This window comes from the organism of the source record quoted next, unplaced genomic scaffold, assembly GCF_019419815.1.
Source record: "Pyrus x bretschneideri cultivar Hongxiangsu unplaced genomic scaffold, Pyrus_bretschneideri_v1 Contig27, whole genome shotgun sequence".
In the NCBI taxonomy this organism is placed as follows: domain Eukaryota; kingdom Viridiplantae; phylum Streptophyta; class Magnoliopsida; order Rosales; family Rosaceae; genus Pyrus; species Pyrus x bretschneideri.
The window spans coordinates 2670088-2692998 of record NW_025999579.1 but is presented as its reverse complement, the minus strand read 5'-3'; the positions used below and the strand labels follow the sequence as shown (position 1 = coordinate 2692998).

The 22911-nt window shown below is 36.7% G+C and overlaps 3 protein-coding genes and 1 non-coding gene across 5 annotated transcripts; 1 reads left to right on the top strand and 3 right to left on the bottom strand.

The window, feature by feature from the left end:
* Nucleotides 1-4337: 4337 nt before the first annotated feature.
* On the bottom strand, nt 4338-9054 carry LOC103931137 (protein IMPAIRED IN BABA-INDUCED STERILITY 1). Its single transcript, XM_009340552.3, has 9 exons — nt 8265-9054; nt 7344-7628; nt 6886-7203; nt 6383-6610; nt 6195-6292; nt 6014-6101; nt 5393-5923; nt 5015-5153; nt 4338-4845 (listed from the first exon to the last, which is right to left on the bottom strand). Exons 1-9 carry the CDS (start codon nt 8658-8660, stop codon nt 4826-4828), a joined length of 2103 nt encoding a protein of 700 aa, XP_009338827.2. The 5' UTR covers nt 8661-9054; the 3' UTR covers nt 4338-4825.
* A 5306-nt stretch (nt 9055-14360) lies between these two features.
* LOC125479061 lies at nt 14361-14463 on the bottom strand. The gene has a single exon (XR_007259769.1). It is a non-coding gene; the product is annotated as a U6 spliceosomal RNA (small nuclear RNA).
* Nucleotides 14464-14821: 358 nt separating this feature from the next.
* On the bottom strand, nt 14822-17434 carry LOC103931130. The gene is made up of 3 exons (XM_009340542.3): nt 17125-17434; nt 16529-16651; nt 14822-15174 (listed from the first exon to the last, which is right to left on the bottom strand). The coding sequence occupies exons 1-3, from the start codon at nt 17417-17419 to the stop codon at nt 15035-15037; spliced, it is 558 nt and encodes a 185-aa protein (XP_009338817.2). The 5' UTR covers nt 17420-17434; the 3' UTR covers nt 14822-15034.
* Nucleotides 17435-18778: 1344 nt separating this feature from the next.
* LOC103931851 (myosin heavy chain, clone 203-like) lies at nt 18779-22825 on the top strand. Of its 2 annotated transcripts, none has more exons than XM_048587574.1 (3): nt 18779-18813; nt 19915-20205; nt 20963-22825. In XM_048587574.1, exons 2-3 carry the CDS (start codon nt 20104-20106, stop codon nt 22709-22711), a joined length of 1851 nt encoding a protein of 616 aa, XP_048443531.1. In that variant the 5' UTR covers nt 18779-18813; nt 19915-20103; the 3' UTR covers nt 22712-22825. The 2 variants fall into 2 exon arrangements, with proteins under 2 accessions (XP_048443531.1, XP_048443529.1); XM_048587572.1 differs by lacking the exon at nt 18779-18813 and adding an exon at nt 18876-19373.
* The last annotated feature ends 86 nt before the right edge of the window (nt 22826-22911 follow it).

The window sequence follows — 22911 nt, the reverse complement described above, 5'->3', positions numbered from 1 at the left end:
AAGTGAGAGGTCTTATATTCGATTCTTACTAAAGGCAAGTTTGAACCATATTATTATTAGCCCATTGTGAGATTAAGTTCACCCACTCCCCCTTAATGTAAATAATATCGTTTGTTCAATAAATAAATAAACATAGAAATTATTCATGATTGACAAGCATTGAGAAAGTTTACTTCCTTTTAAGAGAAATGTCAAAGAGACTCTCCTAAAGTTTTGAATTCTTCATAGACTCTTTGATATCTTACAATTTAATATTAATTTTTCTAGCAATCTTATAAAATAATGTGCTGAAAATATGAGACAACAAATTGCGTAAGAAAATTTATTTTTTAAAGAATCTGCTTAAAATTTTTCTCCTTTTATTGCAACAAATTAGTTGGGTTGGAAACTTAAAAGTGCTGCAAAGCAACGACTCAAGTTTATTTCGAAACAATCATTCTCAAGATAAATTAAGAATCACATAATTAATTTGTGTGATCCGAGTTTTGTCTTCTTTTATGTATTCCAACTATGAAGTTGTTTCAGAATGGGACGATTTACTTCGAAATTTCTAAGGTACATAATTATTTTAATTTGCTTTGATTTACCATCCAAGAATTTTCCAAAGTCTAAGTCCCAAATGTTCATCTTTTGAGGATAGTGGAGTAAAGAAATTATATAATCATACCACATAACGTTCCAAAAAAAGGTCATGTCGTCGAATAGCCAATCCCTATGTGCGCGCAGTGCGCTGACTCTCTCCGCTATCTGGGTGACTTTCTTTGTGCCAACATGATCCTCTTCGGATCGTGAAGATTTTAGAAATTTATAAATTGTGTTCGTTTATTATATATTATGTGATCAATTTTTATTAAGATTGTTTATTTTTAATTTTAAATAAAAAGATTAAAAATAATTTCTGACCTTACGATATACGATGAACTGAAAAGATTAACAAATTCTTGGAATCCTCACAAAAATTGACAAAATTAGTTGTGTCGGAAACTCAATAGTGCTGCAAAGCAATGACTCAAGTTTATTTCGAAACAATCATTCTAAAGATAAATCCAGAATTACATAATTAATTTGTGTGATCCAAGTTTTTTCTTTTTTTTTTTATGTATTCCAACTACGAAGTTATTTTCAGAATGGGACTATTTACTATGAAATTTCTAAATTCTGGTACATAATTATTTTCCAAAGTCTTAAGTCTCAAATGTTCATCTTTTGAGGATAGTGGAGTAAAGAAATTATATAATCATACCGCATAACGTGCCAAAAAAACGTCATGTCGTCGATTAGCCAATCCCCATGCGCGCGCAGTGCGCTGACTCTCTCTACTGTCCGGGTGCGACGCTTTTGACACGTCATCAGATCAGATGGCACTTGTCTCATCAAATCAAGACATTTCTTTTTCAGATCGGCTTCTCTGTCATTCCACTTCCCATACACTCTCATTTTCTTTTATTATTTTGTGTAATCACAGTTAAGGTATGTTAATATTTTATATTAATTTTTTTTATAAAGATAATAAGATAAAAAATAATATTAATATAAAATATTAACATGATTTAACCGTGACCGTACAAATAAAAGAAAATAAAATTGTATAAAAAATGAAAGGGTAGAGTAGCTAGGTCCTTCTTTTTCCTTCTTCTAATTGTACGTTTCCGTTTCCCGAAATGCCTTTTACTCGTTATCGACTGTACGACAGCTTTTCAGTCCCGAGGGATGTCGTTTAGCACTTGGAGCCGGAACCACCACGTGATTGCTCTCTCACGTGTATTCGTTTGGACCGTCTAATTTGTTTTCATTCGCGGTCCAATCACCGCCGTCCAATCTTTTACTTTCATCCAATTCAACCAATGGACGGTGACAATGAAATATAGGGTGGTGGTCAAGCAACTTTTGTTATATAGTAATAATCTAAGACACATCATGTCATAAAAAATTAAATCAAAAATCATTGACTGGTTGTTAGTAGCCTACTCTCCAATTTATATGCGCAAGATGAAGCAATTTATCTTGCTGAGCAAGATAAAGCTCGCACGTTATTTTGATTTGTGATTTTTTACCATAAATCATTGACTGGTGCTGATGGATGTTTACTTAGGGATCTCCAAGGCTTGTTTTGTTTGTTCGGATGTTGTTTCTTAGTTTTGTTTGGGATTTTTGACCACATTATTTACTTAAGTTGTTAATTAGAATGTTAATAACTTTAAATTTCCTTGTAACCAAAGAAACATTGTCATTACAGAAATCAGAGGCACATGTTGGGGTGAAAAGCTAGGACCACTAAGGCAATGAGATCCAGATCCAGATCCACGTGGCGTACATGCAATGCAACTGATTTATCAAAGGAGGCAGATTGTCTGCTCTCTTGAATGGGTGCCCTTCCTATCCATTCTTATTTGTGCGATCACGGTTAAGTCACATCAATATTTTATATTCCTATTGCTTTTTATCTTATTATCTCTATAAAAAAAATCAATATAAAATATTTATGTGATTTAACCGTGATCTCATAAAATAAAAAAGGATGAAAATAACACTAAACAGGACGGCAGACAATCTGCCTCATTTGTCAAAACATCAGAAACATGAACGGTGAGATTACAGTGATCATCTTAAAAGGGCCCCACGAAATGATTACAGCCACTCCGTGCATGCCATGTGCACCCTAGCATATTCTGAGAGAATATTTTATCAATTGGGGAGATGATTCGTGAAAGCGAGACCTCACCTTCTAAAACCTTCACCATCATGTGTTTGTCTTAAGGTAATTATTATGGTAACAGTAATCCCAATTGCTTCAATAACTATTTTTGATAACCACTTACTTTAATTCATTCGATGGTACTGATTAGGGATTCGTTTGAAAACGATTTTAGAAAAAATATTGTTGGGTTCTAAAAGTACTTAAAATGTTTCCTGTAAGAAGCATCAGCGCTTCAAGTACTTTTCGAGAATTCACTTGCATTTTTATTAAGACTTTGATTCTAAAAATACTTTCATCAAAAATATTTTTAATCATTTTAAAGATACTTTTAAACGAGTGCTAGTACTAATTATTAAGTAACAGAACGGTGTTTGTAATAAGGACTATTTTGGTGTTGAGCAAAGCAAGGGTGTGAGTGTTGATTGATAAGCCTCGCACATGATGTGCACTGTTAACGACCACGTAGAGGAGAAAAACTTTCATGCGACAAGAATGTTATGGTGATAATATCTTAAGTCAATCATTTTTATGTGATGAGTTTAACGTATAACAATACGTATTTGGCTTGAAATATTGTCATAGAGACAAAAAGATGCAGGTACATTTCTCTAACTAGCTCAAACAATTGTACGTTATGAATTGTACTTTCTTCAAATTAAGCTGTTAACATTGCTCAGCAGTTTCTCATGCGGAATGCGATCTTATTAGTGCCCGTTAGGTGTGGGTGTAAGTGACTAATCATGCATTGTATTTGAAAAAGTCAAAACACATAATAATACGTGATTAACTTAAAATATCGTTACGGACGTAAGTTTATCTTGAATAATAGACTAGCTCTGACAATGATTATGACTTGAAGGGTTTGAGTGGAGGAAAACCAGATAGACCCCTTTTTTATCTATGGCAGTGACAGATTTGGGCCATTGGTTCCTTTTCATGTCCCCCCCTTTACAATCATGGAGGTTGCAGAGCCCTTCACTCATGCTTTAGTTTTTCATCTTACGTTGTTTTCTATTTGTTTTCATCCAATTGATGCAAAGCTTACAAGTTGTAGTTGTAGCTAAGGTTTTGAGATATCTAGTAGAGACTTACATGAGATGGGGACACCAAAGACACATGCTGAAGGTGTCCCGAACTTATCATGTCTCCATATGTTTGAACTTTGTTACACGACGACACATAATTGATTTGAAACACCATCACCTTTACATCATTGTTTCGGTGAAGTTATTCCCTCAATCACAGGTTAAAAGCTACATGAAATCGAGTGCACTCCTTAAGTATTTGTCTCTTTCTTCATGTCTCACGTACGAAGTATATTGTATAGACCTGATTTCAGATAAGTCTCTCTCTCTCTCTCTCTCGTAGGACTTCCATTCCGTGACATGAATACACGGTGATACAACATCATGTAAGTTTTTATTTACATACGGTTGTTTTACTAACACGGAACACCACAACAGCAGTATACTCACGCCTTCGAGGTCTCCATCAAATGAATGACTTCCTAATCCACATGATAAAAATTGGATTGGACTTAAATGTGAAGTTGGATCAGTCTTAAATCTAAACGTGTTTCAGATTTTGGGCCGCCAAATGTTGTATGCGTGCAATAATCTGAGCCTGTCAAACGTTTAAATATGCAAACCTGCTGCGAGCTAAGAATCCTTCCATTTTTGCTGTTCTTTCACTTCAAGACTCTTCTGAAAGCTGAGAAGTTCAGAAGAACCAAAGCTATAACGATACGAAGAGAGGCCTGATGCCCTAACCTACGAAACAAGAAACTGTACATGGCTTTTCCTCGGAAACCATTGCTACGAATCTATACATTAGCCCAACGGGACTTTGACAAAACAGGAAACCAAGAGCTAATCAGGCAACAAACAAAAAGTTTGAACAAGAGAAAGAGACCATGCTTTCCTCCCCTCCCGAATATTCTAAGGTGGATCGGTAGTTTCTCTGCTTGCTTTGTCACCGAGTTTGTGGCGGAGATTTTCACTTCCTCAACTAGTATATGCAGCCACCTAGATGGAAATGCCAGCAACCAAGTTGAACTCTTGTATAATCTGTTTCTCGTCGAGACCTGTTTCCTTTTCTGGTTTACTCAAAAGTCTCTCCATCAGACATTTACTTCCCCTGCTTCTTACCTGCAATTCAAAAGTCACATTATTTAGCCAAAGACAGCCATTGCAATCATCACCTATATTTAGTAAGCTACATGATAATGTAGTAATGTACCCCTCTCCATCCCCGATCCACTAGGTCTGTGGGGAAAACCAGAAGATATATGGTAAGTTAGTAGTGTTAGTCCTGTACCTCTATGAAACCATGAGTTCCGGGTCGCCCTTCTGATGCGGCGCTCATGTCTGTCCAAAAATTCATCAACTCTATACGGTTGAGACAACAAGGGTCCAGAAAATTCAACCTTGTCTCCTTGATCTTGAACTTGAAACCCCTGTTACAAAACCAATATTAATGAGGTTAAAGACGCCAGGTGATCATATATAACATCACCAAAAAGAAAATTTGTTTGCCTTACAACTTGTATTCAACTCGACCAAAAAAATGAGTAACTACGAAAAGCTAAAAGATAAATGAGACGGTATTCTTGTGGTGTTCCAGGTAATGTGAAAACTGGGAGTTGTATGTCGAAAGTCATATAATTGTATCTGACTTCTGTATTTACAAACTTACTGTATCACTTTTAGCTGCCATTTCCTCTCTCTGATAAAGTGCCAATGATAATTCCTGCGAATGGTACTCCTCGGAAGCATCAAAGGAATCTGGATGCTCAAGCTTGCCCCATTGTTTCAGCATCGCAAGCTTTGCAATCTCGTATGAATCTTGCCCTCTAGAATCTGTGCACCCCTTGTACGTAAGTTCCCCATTTTCATGCCTTCTTGGGTCAAAGTTGCTCCTTGTATGCACTGTGATCGAAGATTCTAACGTGTTAAAAATGTGTCCTCTTGAAATAGACCGAGTATGAGATCTTCTAGCCTCATCTTTTCGTCTCTTTGCCCATGCAAAGCCACTTGATGTAGAAACCTCTAATGGACCGGTGAACGGAATGTCTCCTTGAGATGCATTTTTTACATGCGAAGAGTCTTCTGCTTTACCAGCTGACGGCTTTGGAAGCTCCCTACCTACTATTGAATTATCTTCCTTGAGAATATGTCCATTACTGCCATTAATTTTATAAGAACCTCGAGACTCAGCTGCCAAGTCCTGCAAGATAAGGTTGAGATTATCAATAAGAACCTTCAAATGGTTACCATTAAAACACACAGACCCGCGAACAACATACAAGAGAGAGACCTCTGCTGGTGCCAATTTACTAAACCCAAGTGACTTTCTTGCTGGCTTTCGTGTTTCAGATCCACGAACTCGCCCACCAATTTTTTTCCTGAAAATTCAGCGACCGCACTAAATTTCAATTTTCATACTTTGGTGAGGACTACACTAATTTTTTTCACACAAGAGAACGAGAACCACTCACCTATTTGCCTCCTCCCGGTTGTTCGCATCTATCTCCTTGCTAGGTGGGTATATAGGCAAGCTTGACGGATCGCATGCATGAGGCTTCATTTTGAAATACTGAAGTGGGAATAAAGAATACTGTATTAGGAAAACCTGAATGATGAGAACCAACGCATAAGGTACATATTACATTATTTTGCACGTTACCTCGGATGCAAGAGCGGAGGAGGCAGTCCCACGCTTGTGTGGTTCTACAGAAAGGAGAGTCTCTAGTAGGTTCAAAGTGGCTGCAGGAAAATCTTTAAAGGTATCCCGCAGAGAACTATCGTAAGGTTGTTGTGGTTTAAATAGAGTGGCGTGAGGAAGTTTGGACTTTTTCCAGTAATCTTCTGGCGGGGAGCCACAAAGCTTGAAAATCTTGTGTAATTGTTCAACCTGTCAGTGGAAAATGCATATAAGAAATCGAACAGGAGCACCAAAGCAAAGTATGGCAACAGCAATCCTTGTACAACTTTAGATGCTTACATAAAAGAGGACTAATTAACGCATCCGAAGAGAATCAACGTGTTAGTTCTCATAAAAATATGCACTAATTAAGAGAATCAGATCTTTAATTTTTCGATTTATGCAAGCATAACAGAGGACTCCACATTCTGACTATTTTTCCAAGACTGATAAAGAAAAGCAATGTATTTCGATTCGTTAATCACCTCTGTTCTCCCTTGAAGAACAGGTTTCCCCATTAGTAGCTCTGCAAACGCGCAGCCAACACTCCATAGATCTATAAAAGCTCCATAATCAGTCGATCCAAGCAAAAGTTCAGGAGGACGATACCATAGAGTTACAACACGACTGGTTAGGGGTTGCTTATGACCGGTATTACAGAAGTTTGCCAACCCAAAATCAGCCACCTTCAGAATTCCTTCATTGCTCACCAGAAGATTTGATCCTTTTACGTCCCGATGCATTACACCCCGCGAGTGACAATGCTCAAGTCCAGATAACAGCTGCTTCATGTAGCATTTAATCTACAAAATACAGCCAACATCACCAATTTGAGCTTCAACATGAACGGAAAGATAGACGACTACTGTGAAGTAGAACATCATGAAAGATGAATCCTACTAAACTAGCATGACAACTATTCATAAGAGAAATGGAAGCAAACCTGTGCCTCACTGAATTTGATGTCAGGGTTAGACAAGAGTCCGGTAATGTCATGTTCCATGTACTCGAACACAAGGTATATGCTACATGATAATCGGGAAGTAATTAAGCCCTCCAGTTTAACGACGTTTGGATGGTCAAGCCTTCTAAGAATCAAGATTTCTCGTGCCATAAACCTGACGCTTTCAGGCTCAAAATTGTCAAACCGCACCTTCTTCAAGGCAACTATCTTCCCAGTTTCGAGGTCCCGTGCTCGGAACACACTACTGTATGTACCCTGTCCAATCTATTCAAGGAGTTGCGATCGAATAAGAACAGATAAGAAGAAAGATGGTAAACTATCAAGAGTAACAAAACATATACCATGTAGATATAGTTTCTACAATTCACAATCAATTAATACTTGCAATGAAGAATACAAACAATAACAAAAGTTAGATTATAACGATCCTATCGAAAAATATATCATGTAGATATTCCGGGACAGCAAAATTAACCATGTCGAAGGTTTAGACAAGAAAAAAACAGTCACAGAAACACCAGTTTGGATTGGCCTTGCGTTTTACCAAACAATCTGCAAATGGTAAGTTGTTGTAAGCTTACTCCGATGCACGCCATCAATTTCAAGCAAGTGCTTAAAGTGTTTAGCTTTTTAACCAGTCGATATTCTAAACTACTCTAATTTAGACGGGATCAAACACAGGTTCAAAAACTACTCTAAACAAATATGCCAACTTTGTAAGTAAGTGTAAGAAGATGAAGTGTAAATGTCTCACTAGCTACATTGAATTTTAACGTTTGTGCTCAACATTTTTGTAAAATCCAAAACTTTTTTAAACAAAAACCAAACAATCAACAGAAAAACTCAAACTTCGCAAACAAAATCTAATAAAATGAGTGAGAGGGAGAGAGAGAGACTCACTTTCTCTAACTTCTCATAGGCATCGGCACGGAGTGGGACCCACCCTTGAATGGCTTCGCCGGCGACGGCGCTGAGCCAAGTAGGCCAGCCTGCGGCCACCTGCTCACCCTCCACATACTTCTGCAGATTGCTCAATCTAAAACTCAGAGACTCGGAATAATTATTATTGCTCTTGTGACAATTCCCGCCACCGCCGCCGCCGCCGCCATTCGAACTCGCTCTTCCTGACTCACCCAACTCGCTCCCGCTCAACTCAGCCCCCTTCTTACTCTTCTTCTCCGCCTCCCCCAGCCCGACCCGACTCCGACCCGAATTCCCCACATTGTCCCTGAAGGCCCCCGAGTGGTCGAACGCCGGCGTCACAGACACCGCTTGCTTCGAGCTCACGCAACCCATCGCCGGGCGCCGACCCAATTACCATGCACGACCCACCCGCCGAAATCTGGGTGTATCGGGAAGCCGCCGGCTCAGCTCGGGTTGGAAGTCCGGAGCAACCAACTAGGGAACCAACCAACTGGTTTGCTCAAAACATCAAAAATGGAAAATGTAGAGCTGGAATTGAGGAGCAAACAGAAACTGGGTTTTATACAAACAATCCAAAGATAGAATGTTCGTTTGTAATTATATTCATTTCATCACTTGCTTTCTCTCTCTAACTTTTTTTTTTTTGGCTTTTTTGAAAATTTAATTTTCCTTTTTTTTTTTTTGCGGTAATCGCGGGGATGGGGATAGAGGATTTTAATGCGCGGTTTTCTTCATGCAGACGGAACAAAATGTATATGTGCCCTCCTCGTGCTGCCAAAATTTGAGTCTTTTTTTGTTTTTTTTGTTTCTATAACACAGAACGATATTTTATACTAATTTGCGTTAAAGAAAATAAAAAAAATGTTTGAATCTGGAATGCAAGATGTTAAAAGATGAAGATTTTAACTATCAAAGCAATTTACATGCAGTTTTCTTTCGTTTTTTAATGTCGCTTGTACGTGGTATTTCTCCTCACTCCTTAAGGGATGAAAATGTCTTAAACTTAATTTAAATTGATAGCAAGTTTCGTATTTATTTATTATAACTAACTTATTGTGTAGCTTCACACAAATATCTCACTTATTCAGCTAATCATACCGTTGTCTAAAAAAAACGATACTAATCCACATTACGTTTTGATTATGTTTTTTCAAGACGTAAAAAATGTTACTTTTCTTTGCTTTTTTTGTAAACAAAATGAGAACGCGTCATGCGATTGCCAACGGGAGTTTTTGTGGGGACTGTTCTTGTTTTGTTTGCAACCATTTTATTCTCTGCTTTTTGTTTGCATTGCTATTTTTCTTTGTTTCCATTGCTAATTTGTGTGTGTTCAAAGTTATTGAGGTTTGTATTATGTAGGCCACCATTAGGCAGCTACATGGGGTTGCATATTGCGCATGGGAGGGAAATAGACTGGCATTACACAAGTGGGGTCCCAATCAAGTTTGGGGATTGGGAGCTAGTTTAGTGGTTGGGTCATGAGTCATGAGGTCATGAACTCATATATGGGGTAGTTGTTGTAATGTTGACCAATGGTATATGTAATGGGGTTGTGATTGTGTTTTGGGTTATATAAATTGATTTTGAAGCAACTAGTTCTTGGTTTAATGGTAGTTGTATTAATTTAGCTGGTAATGTTTTAGGCTCGATTCTTCTAGGTGCAAGAATAATACATTTCGTAGTTTAATTTAATGTTGATAGTTGTCTCTACTCGTCTTAAGTTCGACTGACTTACTTTATTAGTATTTGTGATGAATTCAATACCTAGTTGTAACTAGCTCAGTTAAAGTAGTCTCCTAACACCTGTCTTCACTTATCTCAAATTCAACTCACTTAGTTTATTAAGACCTATAACGAAATCAATATCTAGTTATTATATAGTTATGACTAGCCAAATTACAGTGACGTAATTTTGTCGCTGGTGTGGTGGCGGTAAAATATTTATACAAAAATCATATATATTTCAAAACCAAATATATCTTATTTTGTAAAGTCTGTTTCAAGCTTTGGCATTGGAGTAGGGGTTGGGTTTGTGGATAGATCCAAGAAAGGGGAATGGAAGGAAAGAAAGGGAGTTGATTAAAGAAGACTTTTGTTTTTTGGTGAACGATTAAAGAAGAATTGGAAAGCAAGAAAAAGGAGAGAGGAAAACTCGAACAAAAGACCCTTCCTTCTCCATGCTGTTCTTTTGCCCATCTCCCACTTCTAAGTTTCTGACATTTCTTATGAGGCCTTCAAACTTCATTAGTCTCATGGCCCCACATGTTGAGTTTGATGGTGGGATCCACTCAATAATTGGGACAAAGCATCTCTATGCTTAATCTTAGTTTAGGAATAAAAAAATGATAAGAAGACTCTCTCAAAAGTGAGATTTTTTTTTTTTATGAACTTTGTGTCATCTTATATTTTTTGCATAATGTTTTATAATGTTAGCACGAAAATTAACGTTAAATTGTTATGTGATAAAAGTCCATAAAAAATCCGACTTTGGAAGAGTGTGCATAACATTTCTCTTTGCAGTTGTAGCTCAAGTTGGTTTGCTGCATCTGCCCACCAAAATGAAGAAATGAATCATCTTAATTATATTATCTGTTTTTATCTCAGTTTGGTAGGAGTATCTAAGTCCCTAAATGTAAAATTTAATATCATAATATCTAAATATTGATGAGTGAGATTGACAACATTTCATTTATTGAAGGAGTACATTTTTTGGGTGCTGAAAATAAATGAATAGTGGGGTTTTCACAATTGACACTTTTCATATGATGATTTGAGGACATACAATTGATGAGATGTGAAAAAAGTAGTTAGCTAAAAAGTAAATATATTTAAGGGCATGTCTGAGAAAGTGAGGAGCAATGCATAAATGTAAAGTTGTGATCTACTCAAACCACATCTCAATCACAAAGTAAATCCAAAGCAATTATGCAGTACAATTGATGTTAAAAGTAATTTTTCTTAGTTTAATATACATTGTCGGCGTATTTTTTTTTTACAATTTAAGGGCTCATTTGAAAGCTTATTTAAAATAATTAAGAGTGTTTTTGGAGAAAATGTTTTTTGGTTCCAAAAGCAACAGGAAATACTTTTCAAAGTTTCACTAACATTTTTACTAATTAAAGATTGGTCTAAAAAACATATTCATCAAAAGCGCTTTCAGCTATTTTAAAAGTACTTCCAAATTAGCCATAAAGTTTCGAGTCTAATATGGTATCAAAGTTTTAGTTTTTTCATGAGGTTTCGTTGTGCCGTGAATCTGTCTCTACTTAAGCTTTTGAGGCTTAGTAGTTATCTAATATGATATTTCATGAGTTTTTGTTGCGTTGTGTATCTTTCTATGGTTAAAACTTGGATTCCATGAGGTTTCGTTTTGCTGTGCATTTTTCTAGGCTTAAGTTTTTAGAGCTTAATCTTATGGAGCACGGCAGTTGTCTAACAATGCTAATCCTTGATTTTCAAGCTTCCCAGTTACAAAGATAGCGAAGCCGACCTTCTTAAGTCTGTTCAGCTGAGGTTTAACAAATACTTGTTGAAGTGAGGGGTCTGCTGCTTTGGTAATCTACGTGCAAAATACGCAATATGTTAGCTTATTTTTTGGTTTCCACCAAACAATATATGCATGGAGTTTCGTACGTTCATATGACATACACAAAAATAGTATAATCTATATCAATTTTACTATTATAATTAGCTAGCTGTGATGCTACAACCTGGACCAATCCATCAATGGGATGTATGTATTAGCTATGCATCAGGATTCTTTCCCCTCGTATTCTCCTCTTCTCCAGTCTCCCCTCTCCCTCTTATTTTTTCTTTCTTTCTCGCTCTATAATGAAGACAACATAAAATGTTGTCGTGGTTTAATCATGATCATTTAAATATGAACAGACTCAAGAAGAGGGAAAATGGAAGAAGAGATAATTCTACTTCATGGCTATAACCTTCTAATTAGTTGGTTAATAAGATTATGATAATCCAACTTTTACGTACTTAAATTAAGAAATTGGCATGTGATGTGTGTGCATGCCAGTTGCCACCACTACCTTGAACTCTGACCCTTAAGGTATGATTGCTGCTTCCCATGATCCAACCAAAATCTCTAGCCACTCATCGATAGCACTCACGCACCAGAAAATATAAGAATTTGGTTATCATATATTTTTTAATTTACAAAAAAATAGGTTATCATATTAATTTGTTTTTATTAATTATCACATTGAGGCAAAGAGCACCACTAGCCCTAGAGCTATTTTTACATTGACCTAAGGCTTACTTTTGAATATTTCTTGATGACCTTGAAACCTACTTTTCGTAAGAAACCCCAAACCCTAATTCTGAAACTAGAATCTTCTTTTGGATATATGACCAATTTTTCTTCAAATGTCTGAAATTTCTAAGTTCAGAAATGAACGGTAAAGTTTTACTCTAAATGAATCAAATGATAAAAATTACTTAAAAAATTAGACTACTTGTTAGACTTGAACTATAAAAGACAAATCCGGAAACCAGATTGCACAGTTAACCTTAAAGAATTAGGGATATTTGATGGGGTAGTTGAAGGTAGGTCTAGTTGCATGTGTGTCACTTACAAAGACCATATAGTTCAACGACTTCACTCATATATAATATGATTAAGATCATGGTGTAAATATATTAAGAGGAGCTAATTAATCAACAGCTATATTTGTCCTTCTTTGGTGAATACATTTTTAATATCTTATTTATAGGCAAAAGATAGAAGAACCAGTAGGACAGGTCCCAGACTAACAACGACAAGACAAACAAATAAGTAGATGTGTGGTTTTTTGGTTCAGTTATTTAATTATGCTTCTGAAACTGTTCACTGTTAATCATTTTAATTATCTTGTAAAAATAATTTTGTTAAATTGAAGAAATCACTAGTTCAAATGGAGAGGTTCATTTGACAAAAATACTCTTAATTTAACAAATATTTTTCACTGAAGGATTCAATTGATTTACTGTGGACAATCACATGGATCACTACTATCGATTTTAAATCTCAAGAATCAAACTAAAGAATTATGCTAATCTCAGAGACCATTTAAGTTAAAAAATATATTTAAATTATTTTTTTACAGATATTTTTGACTCACAAATAATAAAAAAAAAAGAAGAATATATATTCACGAATATGCTTTTAGGTTTGGTTGCATGGACTTATCAAATAATAATACGCTTTTAGGCTGTTAGGTTAGGTTAATTATCATTGTTATAATTAAAGTTACTCTATATATAATGTCAATTCCAGTAGAACATAACGAATATATATATATATATATATATATGACGGATCCGTGATATCATTTTTTTACACAAATTTGGCATACGTTTTGTAAGATCCACTTCATTATGTATTTCAACAATCAAAATTGTCTACATTTTATAACATCATTTATAGATCATCCTTATGAAAAATTAGAAAAATCTAAAACTATTAAGACGTTTATTTAATACCCAAAATTGATGAGACACATTATTAATGCATTCTACAAGTTTTAGTAAACACAAGATTGAGAATCATACTTATTCACATACATGACGAGTAAACGTGCCCTCAATTGCGCCCAAAATCAAGTTATTTTGGTAGTCTGGTATAATCTAGTATCAAACTTGCCAAAAGATATAAGGTTCGCTTGAAAGTGCTTTCAAAACAATTGAAATCATTTTTGATGAAAATATTTTTAGAACCAATTCTTAGTAAAAACGCAAATGAATCTTGAAAAAGCATTTAAAATGTTTTTGAGATTCAAAAATATTTTATTTAAAAACGATTTTAATCATTTTAAAAATATTTCTAGCTCATGCTCTAGTCTCTCCCTAAAATGAGCTTTAAGATTCATGATTGCTTGGAGCTAGACTTGTACCGCAGTCGATGGGTCAATGAAGAAGGTAGGTCTCAATGGAGACATGACCCATTATTCTATTATGTCCCCTCTACATAATGTTCCTACTATTTATTTGGTTTAAACTTTATTCCAACAACCTTCAATGATTAGACGGTGGTGTAGCATCAATCGTGCATGCTTAGATTTTTTATTTTATTTTTAGAGAATTTTTTTTGACAATTTCTTGATTTATGCGTGTCATCTTTGCGGAAAGGCTATGCTAATTTTCTTTGTATCGTTCCAATTTTATCAGATGTCCCTAAAGGGACTGCATGCTTAGACCTTAGAAATGCTTGAATTAGTAATGTCCCATTCACTAATCATGTATGCTAAGATTTTATTTAACTAAGTAGGAAGTTATCTCATGTATGTTAAGAGGCGGAAACACACATGAAGGAGAAAACAAACTTTAAGAAAATATATGGAGTATTTAGAACTAACAAAAGATATAACGCAAAACTGAGTGAGTGGTGTTTTATGATTCATACAGCTGACCTCACTTAGTGGAATAAAGCTTGGTTGTTAATTGTTGTTGGAAGAGACGGAAGTAGACACGAAGGAGAAAAAGAGATGTGTTGTAATCATTTTCGTAAAACAATGAGTGATACTTCAACCGTTTCCATTGACTTAAGCAAGATAAGAAAATTGCCTTGATGGGGGAAGATAAATTCCAAACATTATGTCAATGGCCATGATGGTACAAGGAAAGTTAAAATTTGATTAACATGTCTAATCAGACATTATACAAGTTGACCCAAATTTGTGTGCAGGGTCACAAGTTGAATTGATGAACTCACTTTAAGTCTTAAAAACTAGTAATTGGGTGCTAAAGAGCCCAACCTATGGCAACTTGCAAGCAGCTGTTTGGTCTTTCGACTTGTGCTGTCCAAGCATCTCGGCTACAGTTCTGCATCGGCATTGGTTTCCTGGGCGGATCACGTCACCATATACGGCCATTTCGATTATGTCAAGCGCCTTATCTGCAAGTAAAAGAGATGTGTGATCATGAGATACGAGTCTCACCAGTTCTAATAACGAACTAGCTTCCAAGTAGGCCAGAATGAACACCAAAATACCACTAGGTTGAAAGCAATGTGCCAACAAAGAAAATCACAACTGTGTTGACTCGGATAGAAAGGCAATCAGAAGTTCGCACAAATGCTTTTTGAATGCTGAAAGATTCAAATTACTCAGAAGGTTCCTCCTCTTCTCCATCATTTTATGAAGTAAATCTTGCAATAGCTGGGGTCTTGGAGAAAGCGGCCCAAGTTGAAATTTTCCATTCCCTTTTCTTTAAATTTGGAATTCGTTGAATGATTTACTTTGTATAATGAACAAATAATCAAATCTAGGTTTATGAAAATATTCCGATAACAAGATCTGCTGCTCTTTATGTTCAAAAACAAGCACTAGGAAGTCAAGGATATGGGGAAGGATCAGGGGAAAAGGTTTTTCTGAGAATAATTGCAGAAGGTAATTATGAAATTAAGTGGAATCGTCGTTATCAGAAAAAGTTCAGAGCAAAGGTATAGCCTAAACTACAGTGTGGCATTTTCACTTTGAATATAAGCTAGAGACAAAGTGCATCCCGCCCTTCTGCTTAGATAATTGATCATGAGTTAATGTCTCTAGACATAAAGCTCCGACCTTTTTCCATAACGAAAGGCATACTAGAACAGTAGTACGAGTGAACCTGGGTAATTTGTATTTCTGATTTCATATTTACACCAATAAGAATATGATATGATGTCAATTCTCAATCGGGAAAAATGATGAGGTTATGTAGCTCAACAAAGACCAAGCTAGCCAAACTTAACCCTTCAGTCCATCCTATAAACTAACCCACAACCCTGTTAGCACACCTACATTGTGAACAGTGACCCCCGACTGGAACATTTACAAAGCATTGGACATACTGAGACATAAAGTCCTAGTACCATGACTAAAACCAGTATTGTACATATGGACCTAAAACATATATTCTCATTGCGAATCTTTGGACACTTTAGATCAGAAAAACAGGTTATAAGAATTGTTCAAAATGGTGACAAATTCCGGATGACACCCATAATTGTTATCAATGGAACGTAGGAGCATCAGGTCACGTAGATTCACGAAACACGTTCTAAACTTTGATTATAGTCATGTGCACTTGACTTGAAAACAATCACCCCTAAAATCATTAGATACGAACAACAATGATGAATTGTGTTTATGATTCAAAGACAAAACCATTATGCTCGACCCAATAACCACAATTCTGGGTTCCAAACTAAATAGATCAGAACTCCGAATCTAATATTAACAGTGAAGAAGAGAACGCGAAAAACTTACCTGTAAACTTGACATCACAAGAGTAACCTTTCAATATATTTGTATCGATTTTGTCTTTGTCGGATTTGAATCTGTTTACCCTTGTTTGAAGAATCTGACAATTTTCTTCTGTGGATTCACCACCTACAACACAACCCCAAATCTCGATTAACTCAAACACCAAATTGGCTGACAGATTAAAGCCCACATTTGCATGTTTACTGCTGAGGAACAGCAAAGAAATAACTTCCGAAATTTTTTGCCTCATAAAACGCCACGATTTGAATTTGAACAATTCAAAAAGTGAAAAAATAATGTAAATTACATATCAATTAGAGTCAGCTAAGAGGGCAAGTGATTTTCAAAAATAAAACCCAATAAAAGCACAAATAACAATATCGAAATTCAGCTCAATTAAGTAGTATATGCACTAAAATGCTAAATTTCAAAATACCCAGTTCAAAAATCATCAAAAACCAATCAAATTATTGAAACTTTGCAATAAAATTGCTAAAATTCAAGATACCCAGTTCAGAATTCATGACAATCAATCAAAAAATTGAAACTTTGCGGAGAGAATTTGAAACTATCTAGTTGAAAAGAGAGGAAGTTCTGACCTTTGGAGAAGGGAACGATGTGATCGTACTCGAAGCAGAGGCAGCCCTGGCAGTTGCAGAAGCGCTTACAGACGACGTTGCCGGCGGGGTCTTGCCGCCACCGCTCAGGGTGTCGACCCGGCACCACATCCGCGTTTGCCCAGCACTTGCTCTTCGTTTTTGAATCGAAGAACCGTGGTCTTTCGTCACCCTTGCTCTTCGGCGAAGAACTCATCCCCCCCTCTCTCTCTCTCTCTCTTCTTGAACCGGAAGAGACACAGAATTTGAGAGTTTCTACAGAGAGAATTTTTGCCATGTCAGATCGCTGACGTGGTCCCGGCCGCCAATCATATTGTACCACTTGTAATAACCTCCCGTCACTTTCTTAGTTCAGATCTGATCCAACGGTTAAGGATGACACCCTCAGTCTCTCCCCTCTTTTGCTTTTTCACTTGTTTAGAGCAACTCCAGCGTTGGAGCCCTCCCTCCTGGCAATTCACTATTCAATCCACCTAATGAACAGTAATTGCCCTTAATGAACAGTAAGTAGCCCTGGCAATAGATTTTGCATCTCCACCGTTACACTTCTATAGCCCTGGCAATAGGCAATAAAATATTAGTATTTTTTTTATTTATAAAATTAATACAAAATAATTTTAAATGTAATATCGGATAAGATTTTTAATCGTTGTCGGTGCGCCACGTGTCATTATCCTAAGTATTATTAAATAATACAAAATAAATAATTATAATATGGATTTCTGATAAGATTATTAACCAATCACGTCGCGCCACGTGTCATAATCGGTTCACAATCTTTGAGGATAGATTTCCATCAGATTTTAAACGAATGACGGCATGCCACGTGTCATAATCTGTTAACAATCTTGAGACAAAGAAAGGAATGTGATTGAAAGTGGTTGAGAAAATATGAAATTGTTGTGAAGGTAGATGATAATGAGAAGGTATTTATAGAAAAGTAAAAACAATTTTTTTTACAATTTTTTTCAGATTTTTTTTTGAATTTTTTTGAATTTTTTACATTTTTTTTTGAATTTTTATTCAATTAATTAATCTCTGCCGTTGGATATAAAAAAATTTGAATTCCAACGCTCCAGATTGTGCCACGTGTCACAACGGTAACTTTTCAGATTTTTTAAACTATTTTTTCATTTATTTTTTAATTTATAAAGCATTTTAATATCCACCGTTGATCTCAGATCGAACGGTGGATATTAAATCTGACAGTTTTAAAATTTTTTACCGTTGAGATCTAACGGTCCACATTAAGTGATCGTTAAGATCTAACGTACCGTGGGAAGCCACGTGGCTTCCCAACGGTAACAGACAAAACTTTTTTTTTTTCTGATTAAAGTGTCAGGACGCGCCCCCACGCGCGGGTGGGGTGCACGCGCCTGACACAAAAAAAATTAAATAATAGGCTGACGCCACCCTGGCGTCAGCATGGCGTCACTCCCACCCCGGGCTCAAGGCCTGTCAATTCCTCACGGGCTTGGCCCTCGGGCCTTCCCCTTCCCCCCGGCTTCCCAACGCTGGAGCCGATCCACCTTCACTCGGGCCTCCGTTTTGGAGCTCGTCCCCCGAGCTAAACCCCACGCTGGGGATGCTCTTAGGGTATGTATTTACTTACAGAGAATAAGAACTGAAATCTGATTAATTCTTGCGTTTTCTGCGTTTATTAAAATAGAGGTAAGTGAACCACTCCTTAATTTTTTTAGTATTTACTTACAAGTGTATCATAAAATTTTAAGTTTTTTCTTGAAATCCCTAATCACATACTTAAAAATTAAGAATTAAATTGACAAGAGATGACTAGTTGATTTGAATCTCCTTCCTTACTTCTCCTATTGTTTGCAAATTTTGTTGCGCAACGTGATTTCTGCACATACTTTTTACCGATAGTTTGAACATTCTCTCTTAAATTCTTGTCCAATCTGATGAAAAAGCTAGGAGTCTGCATGAATCATTTTCTTTTTATTTTATTTCTTCAGTTTCGTTTTGTTTTGTGTTCACAAGTTTTGCATATCTGAATAGTATAAAAAGAATCGCCTGTCACAATTCTTTGTTTAAGATTTTCATATTTTCCAAAATATAACGAGTGTAAATTCGAAAAATTTCGCACATCCTCAAAGTTCTTCTACTCGAACGGCATCACTGATTCACTGGGCATTTCACAGGCATCTTTCGGCCTTGGTTTCTTCACACCGTCACCGAACCACACTACAAACGTGGATAATGCATATCTAGATGTGAGTCACATGTTGAATTTTTAATGTGTGTATATATATGGAGATGGATCCATGATACTATTTTTTTACACAATATTTTGACCCAAGTTTTTCGAGTTTCAATAATGTATTTCAACAATCCGAACCGTCTTATATTTTAGGTCTCCCTAAAATACCATTTCTACAAAAAATCATTCAAATATGACACCATATAACTATTAAATTAAGGGTTTAGGGTTTCGTAGAACCGTATTCGTCAATTTCTTCACATTAAATGAATGTCTTCATGATTTTGAATTTGTCTAATTTTTTTTGTAAGGATGATTTATGAATAACATTATAAAAAACAGAAGGTTTGGATCGTTGAAATATATTAAGAATTGGGTCATTAAAACTTGTGTCAAAAGTTGTGCAAAAAATATGGTGCCACAGATCCATTCCCGTTGTATATACCATTAATTACTAAGAACAATTGGACTTAGCACATAAGTGCGCAGGCATATTCTTGTTGTCCATCTATATGTCACATTGTCCAACTACATTTGTTGCTCCCCATCTTTAGAACACAGAAGTGTTTAAATTCTGCCGAACGTTTCTGGCGATCAATCCAAAGCACTGGCGGAACATACACAGGAGAACCTTCGCCTTATTCTGCAGCGCATCCTCCAAAGCAAATAAAACAATGTTTCATTCCATCATTAATCCCCAGAATTCACATCAACTTTTCAGGAGATATAACTGACTGGGAAACATGGGGGAGACTGATACAAAACCAATTGAACCAGTCCAGGCTGCATTGTCCCTGTTTGAAGAGAAGAACGATCATCGGAAAACCCGGCTTTCCGGCACAGATGTAAGTGATCGTGTGTGTACACATGAACTGGTATGGTAACAGCCTAACAGCTCAGTTCTATAGGAAGATCCTTCCCTTTAAGTTTGAGTTGTAAAATATGCAGATGGTTTCCTAGTCCAAACTCATAGCTTCATTTTTTTTTTCTGTTTATGCAATTATGCTGTGTAGTTAAAGATGTGATGGCATAGTCAATTTGGATATAGCAATCTGCTCGTACTTTTGTAACTAAGTTTAAATCTCACTCTTCGTCATTGGATTACATTAGAATATTGCTCGAATAAAATGAAAACAAGTGATGCATGATCATTATTAGGTAATTTCTAGAATTAGTAGGGTTCCAAATGTGAGGATAATTCGCATCGGAAATTTAAAAGTCTTGCAAGAGTTTATAAGGAGCTAAGCTACTCCCACTATTGTCAATTGTTAAGGAGTTGTGCTCTATGTCACCCCAGTAAAATTATTCATGTATTAAGCTTGAAATTTTTCCACGCGGGAAAGGGGATGTGAAAGATTTGAACGATTGTCAGACATTGCAAGGTTAAGAAACTTTGCAACAGTAAAACCTCAACTTTCTTTACCAAATTTGATTTGGTAGTGCTTATGGAAATGTATATTTGAAGATGGTAATTAATACCAGAACTGATTTACTAAATAAATAAGGACAATCTGGTAGTTTGTATGTAACCATACTCTTGATAGGCTGTTTTGGCATGCAAATATTGTTCTTAAGTTTGTTGATTCCGACAATATTTTGCAGAAGGATAGTGAGAAAGAAAGAGAGCTTGAAGGTGTGTTGAAGGATTTGGCCAATTACAAGGTGAAGCTGGAAGCAAAAGATGCTTCCTACATGCAAGCCCTTCTCAAGCTGCAACACCACGAGTACACAGCGGACGAACTCCCTGCCCTCCTTGAAAACATCGAGTTCGAGAGAGATAAGTGCGTCGAGGAATGTAAAGAGGCTCGGGCGCAGATATACCATCTTGAATCCAAGGTAAAGGAAATGGGGGATCAGCTAACTGAGACTCAAAAGGTGAGAGAGCACCTCATGCATGTTTTTAGGGAGTTGAAGGCTACACAATCAGAGCTGCTTGGCATGGAAACAAAACTAGCGGACGCTAGAGATTCGGAGCTAAAAGCTCTAACTCAAGTGGAGCTAATGGAAACAGATTTCGTGATGGAAAATGAGAGGGTGGAAGAGCTTCTTAAACATGTCTCGGAGCTAAGTGAAGCCGTGGTTAAGTCAAAGGTTGCTGCTAGTGAGACAGATAAAGAGAAGTTGGCGATATTATCTGCGAAGGATACTGAGATTGAGTTAGCTACACAGGCTGCTCTTCAAGCGCAGGAGCAGCTCGAAAATTCTAAGAAACAAACGGTGAAGATGGAGGAGTTGGAGGATCAGCTACTCGCCAAGTCTTCGTTCATTGAGATGCTTCAGCTGGAGATTAAACAGGTGAATGAGAACCTTAGTTTCTCTGAGATGGCGTCTTCTGACGCGATGAATGACTTGAACCAGCTGGAAAAAGAGTTAGAAGAGAAGGAAAGAAAGATCTCGGATCAGGAAGGTTTCATCGAGGGGCTAGAAATGGAACTGAATCAGTTAAAATTGGAGCTTAGTGATGCAAATCAAGTGGCCAACAGCCTGAAGCACGACATTGAAGTTCTTACTGAGGATTTACAGAAAGCTAAAATAGAGCTTGATGAGATGGCGGAAAGGGAAAACAATGCGCGGGTTGAGATAGCAATGCTGGAATCTGAGCTGCATAGAGGGAGGTCAAAAATTGCAGCAGCAGAGGCAGCTGAAGCAAGAACCGAAAATGTTAAATCGGGGTTGTACCTTGCGATTCATCAACTAGTAATAGAAGCCGAGACTGCCAAGATGGAAAACAGAATGTTAAAGCAAGGAGCAGACAGCGCAGACGAAGAAACTGACGAACACTCTCCCCTTTTTTATTCCAATGAAGATGCTGAGGTTTCCAAAATTGGTGAACTTAAGGAAGAAGCTGAAGAGCGAAAGGAAGAGAATGATTCCCATGTAACAATTTCATTGAAGGAATACAAGTACTTGGTTAAGAAGGCTGACCAGGCTGATCAAATTCCTTTGTCATTGGTGGAAGCCTTTAGTCGTCAGTTGAGCTTCAGCACCGCAGGAGATAAGTCTGAGTTGGAACATTTGAAGAAGGAGTTGGAAGCTGCAATGGAAAAAGTTGCGCAATTCAGGAACCGGGCTGAGCAGGCTACTACTAGGGCTGATCTTGCCGAGAGAGCGAAAGAAAGACTAGAGGACCGGATAAGGATTTGGCGAAAGGTGAGGCAAAAGAGAAGAGCTGCTCTTGCTGCGCTTAGGGAGGTGTCTCTTCCTAAACAATTTAGCCCTCCCGCATATGAATCTCCAGATGAAATTAAGCCTCCTGCATATGAATCTCCAGATGAATTTAAGCCTAATGCATCAGAAGAAATACAAAAAACATATCCGCAATTGTGTGACGTACTTAAAATGAAATTCTAGCTGTTTTTCTTAAGATTAGACTTAGCTAAATAATTGTTCATGTGAGAAGCACATACTGCTTGTTGAATTCATGTATTCAGTTATCATTGTTAATTACCATTTGCTTGTTTCTAATGTGCTTTTCCTTTCCAAATGTATTCCTTACGCTTCCGTTTGCACGCGTTCGTCTTCCTTTCTTATTTTTAAGTGATCCGTTTCCT

What these genes read in the sequence shown, in the direction of transcription:
- LOC103931137 (XM_009340552.3), bottom strand. Translation starts at nt 8,660, where the DNA reads ATGGGTTGCGTGAGCTCGAAGCAAGCGGTGTCTGTGACGCCGGCGTTC. An exon ending in TTCTTCAAGGGAGAACAGAG is followed by an intron (nt 6,611 to 6,885) that starts GTGATTAACGAA and finishes TTCCACTGACAG; the next exon opens with GTTGAACAATTACACAAGAT. An exon ending in CCTCCGCTCTTGCATCCGAG is followed by an intron (nt 6,293 to 6,382) that starts GTAACGTGCAAA and finishes TTCCCACTTCAG; the next exon opens with TATTTCAAAATGAAGCCTCA.
- LOC103931130 (XM_009340542.3), bottom strand. Translation starts at nt 17,419, where the DNA reads ATGGCAAAAATTCTCTCTGTAGAAACTCTCAAATTCTGTGTCTCTTCC. An exon ending in CATCGTTCCCTTCTCCAAAG is followed by an intron (nt 16,652 to 17,124) that starts GTCAGAACTTCC and finishes GTTGTGTTGTAG; the next exon opens with GTGGTGAATCCACAGAAGAA. An exon ending in TTGTGATGTCAAGTTTACAG is followed by an intron (nt 15,175 to 16,528) that starts GTAAGTTTTTCG and finishes TTTTACTTGCAG; the next exon opens with ATAAGGCGCTTGACATAATC.
- LOC103931851 (XM_048587574.1), top strand. Translation starts at nt 20,104, where the DNA reads ATGGGGGAGACTGATACAAAACCAATTGAACCAGTCCAGGCTGCATTG. An exon ending in CCCGGCTTTCCGGCACAGAT is followed by an intron (nt 20,206 to 20,962) that starts GTAAGTGATCGT and finishes AATATTTTGCAG; the next exon opens with AAGGATAGTGAGAAAGAAAG.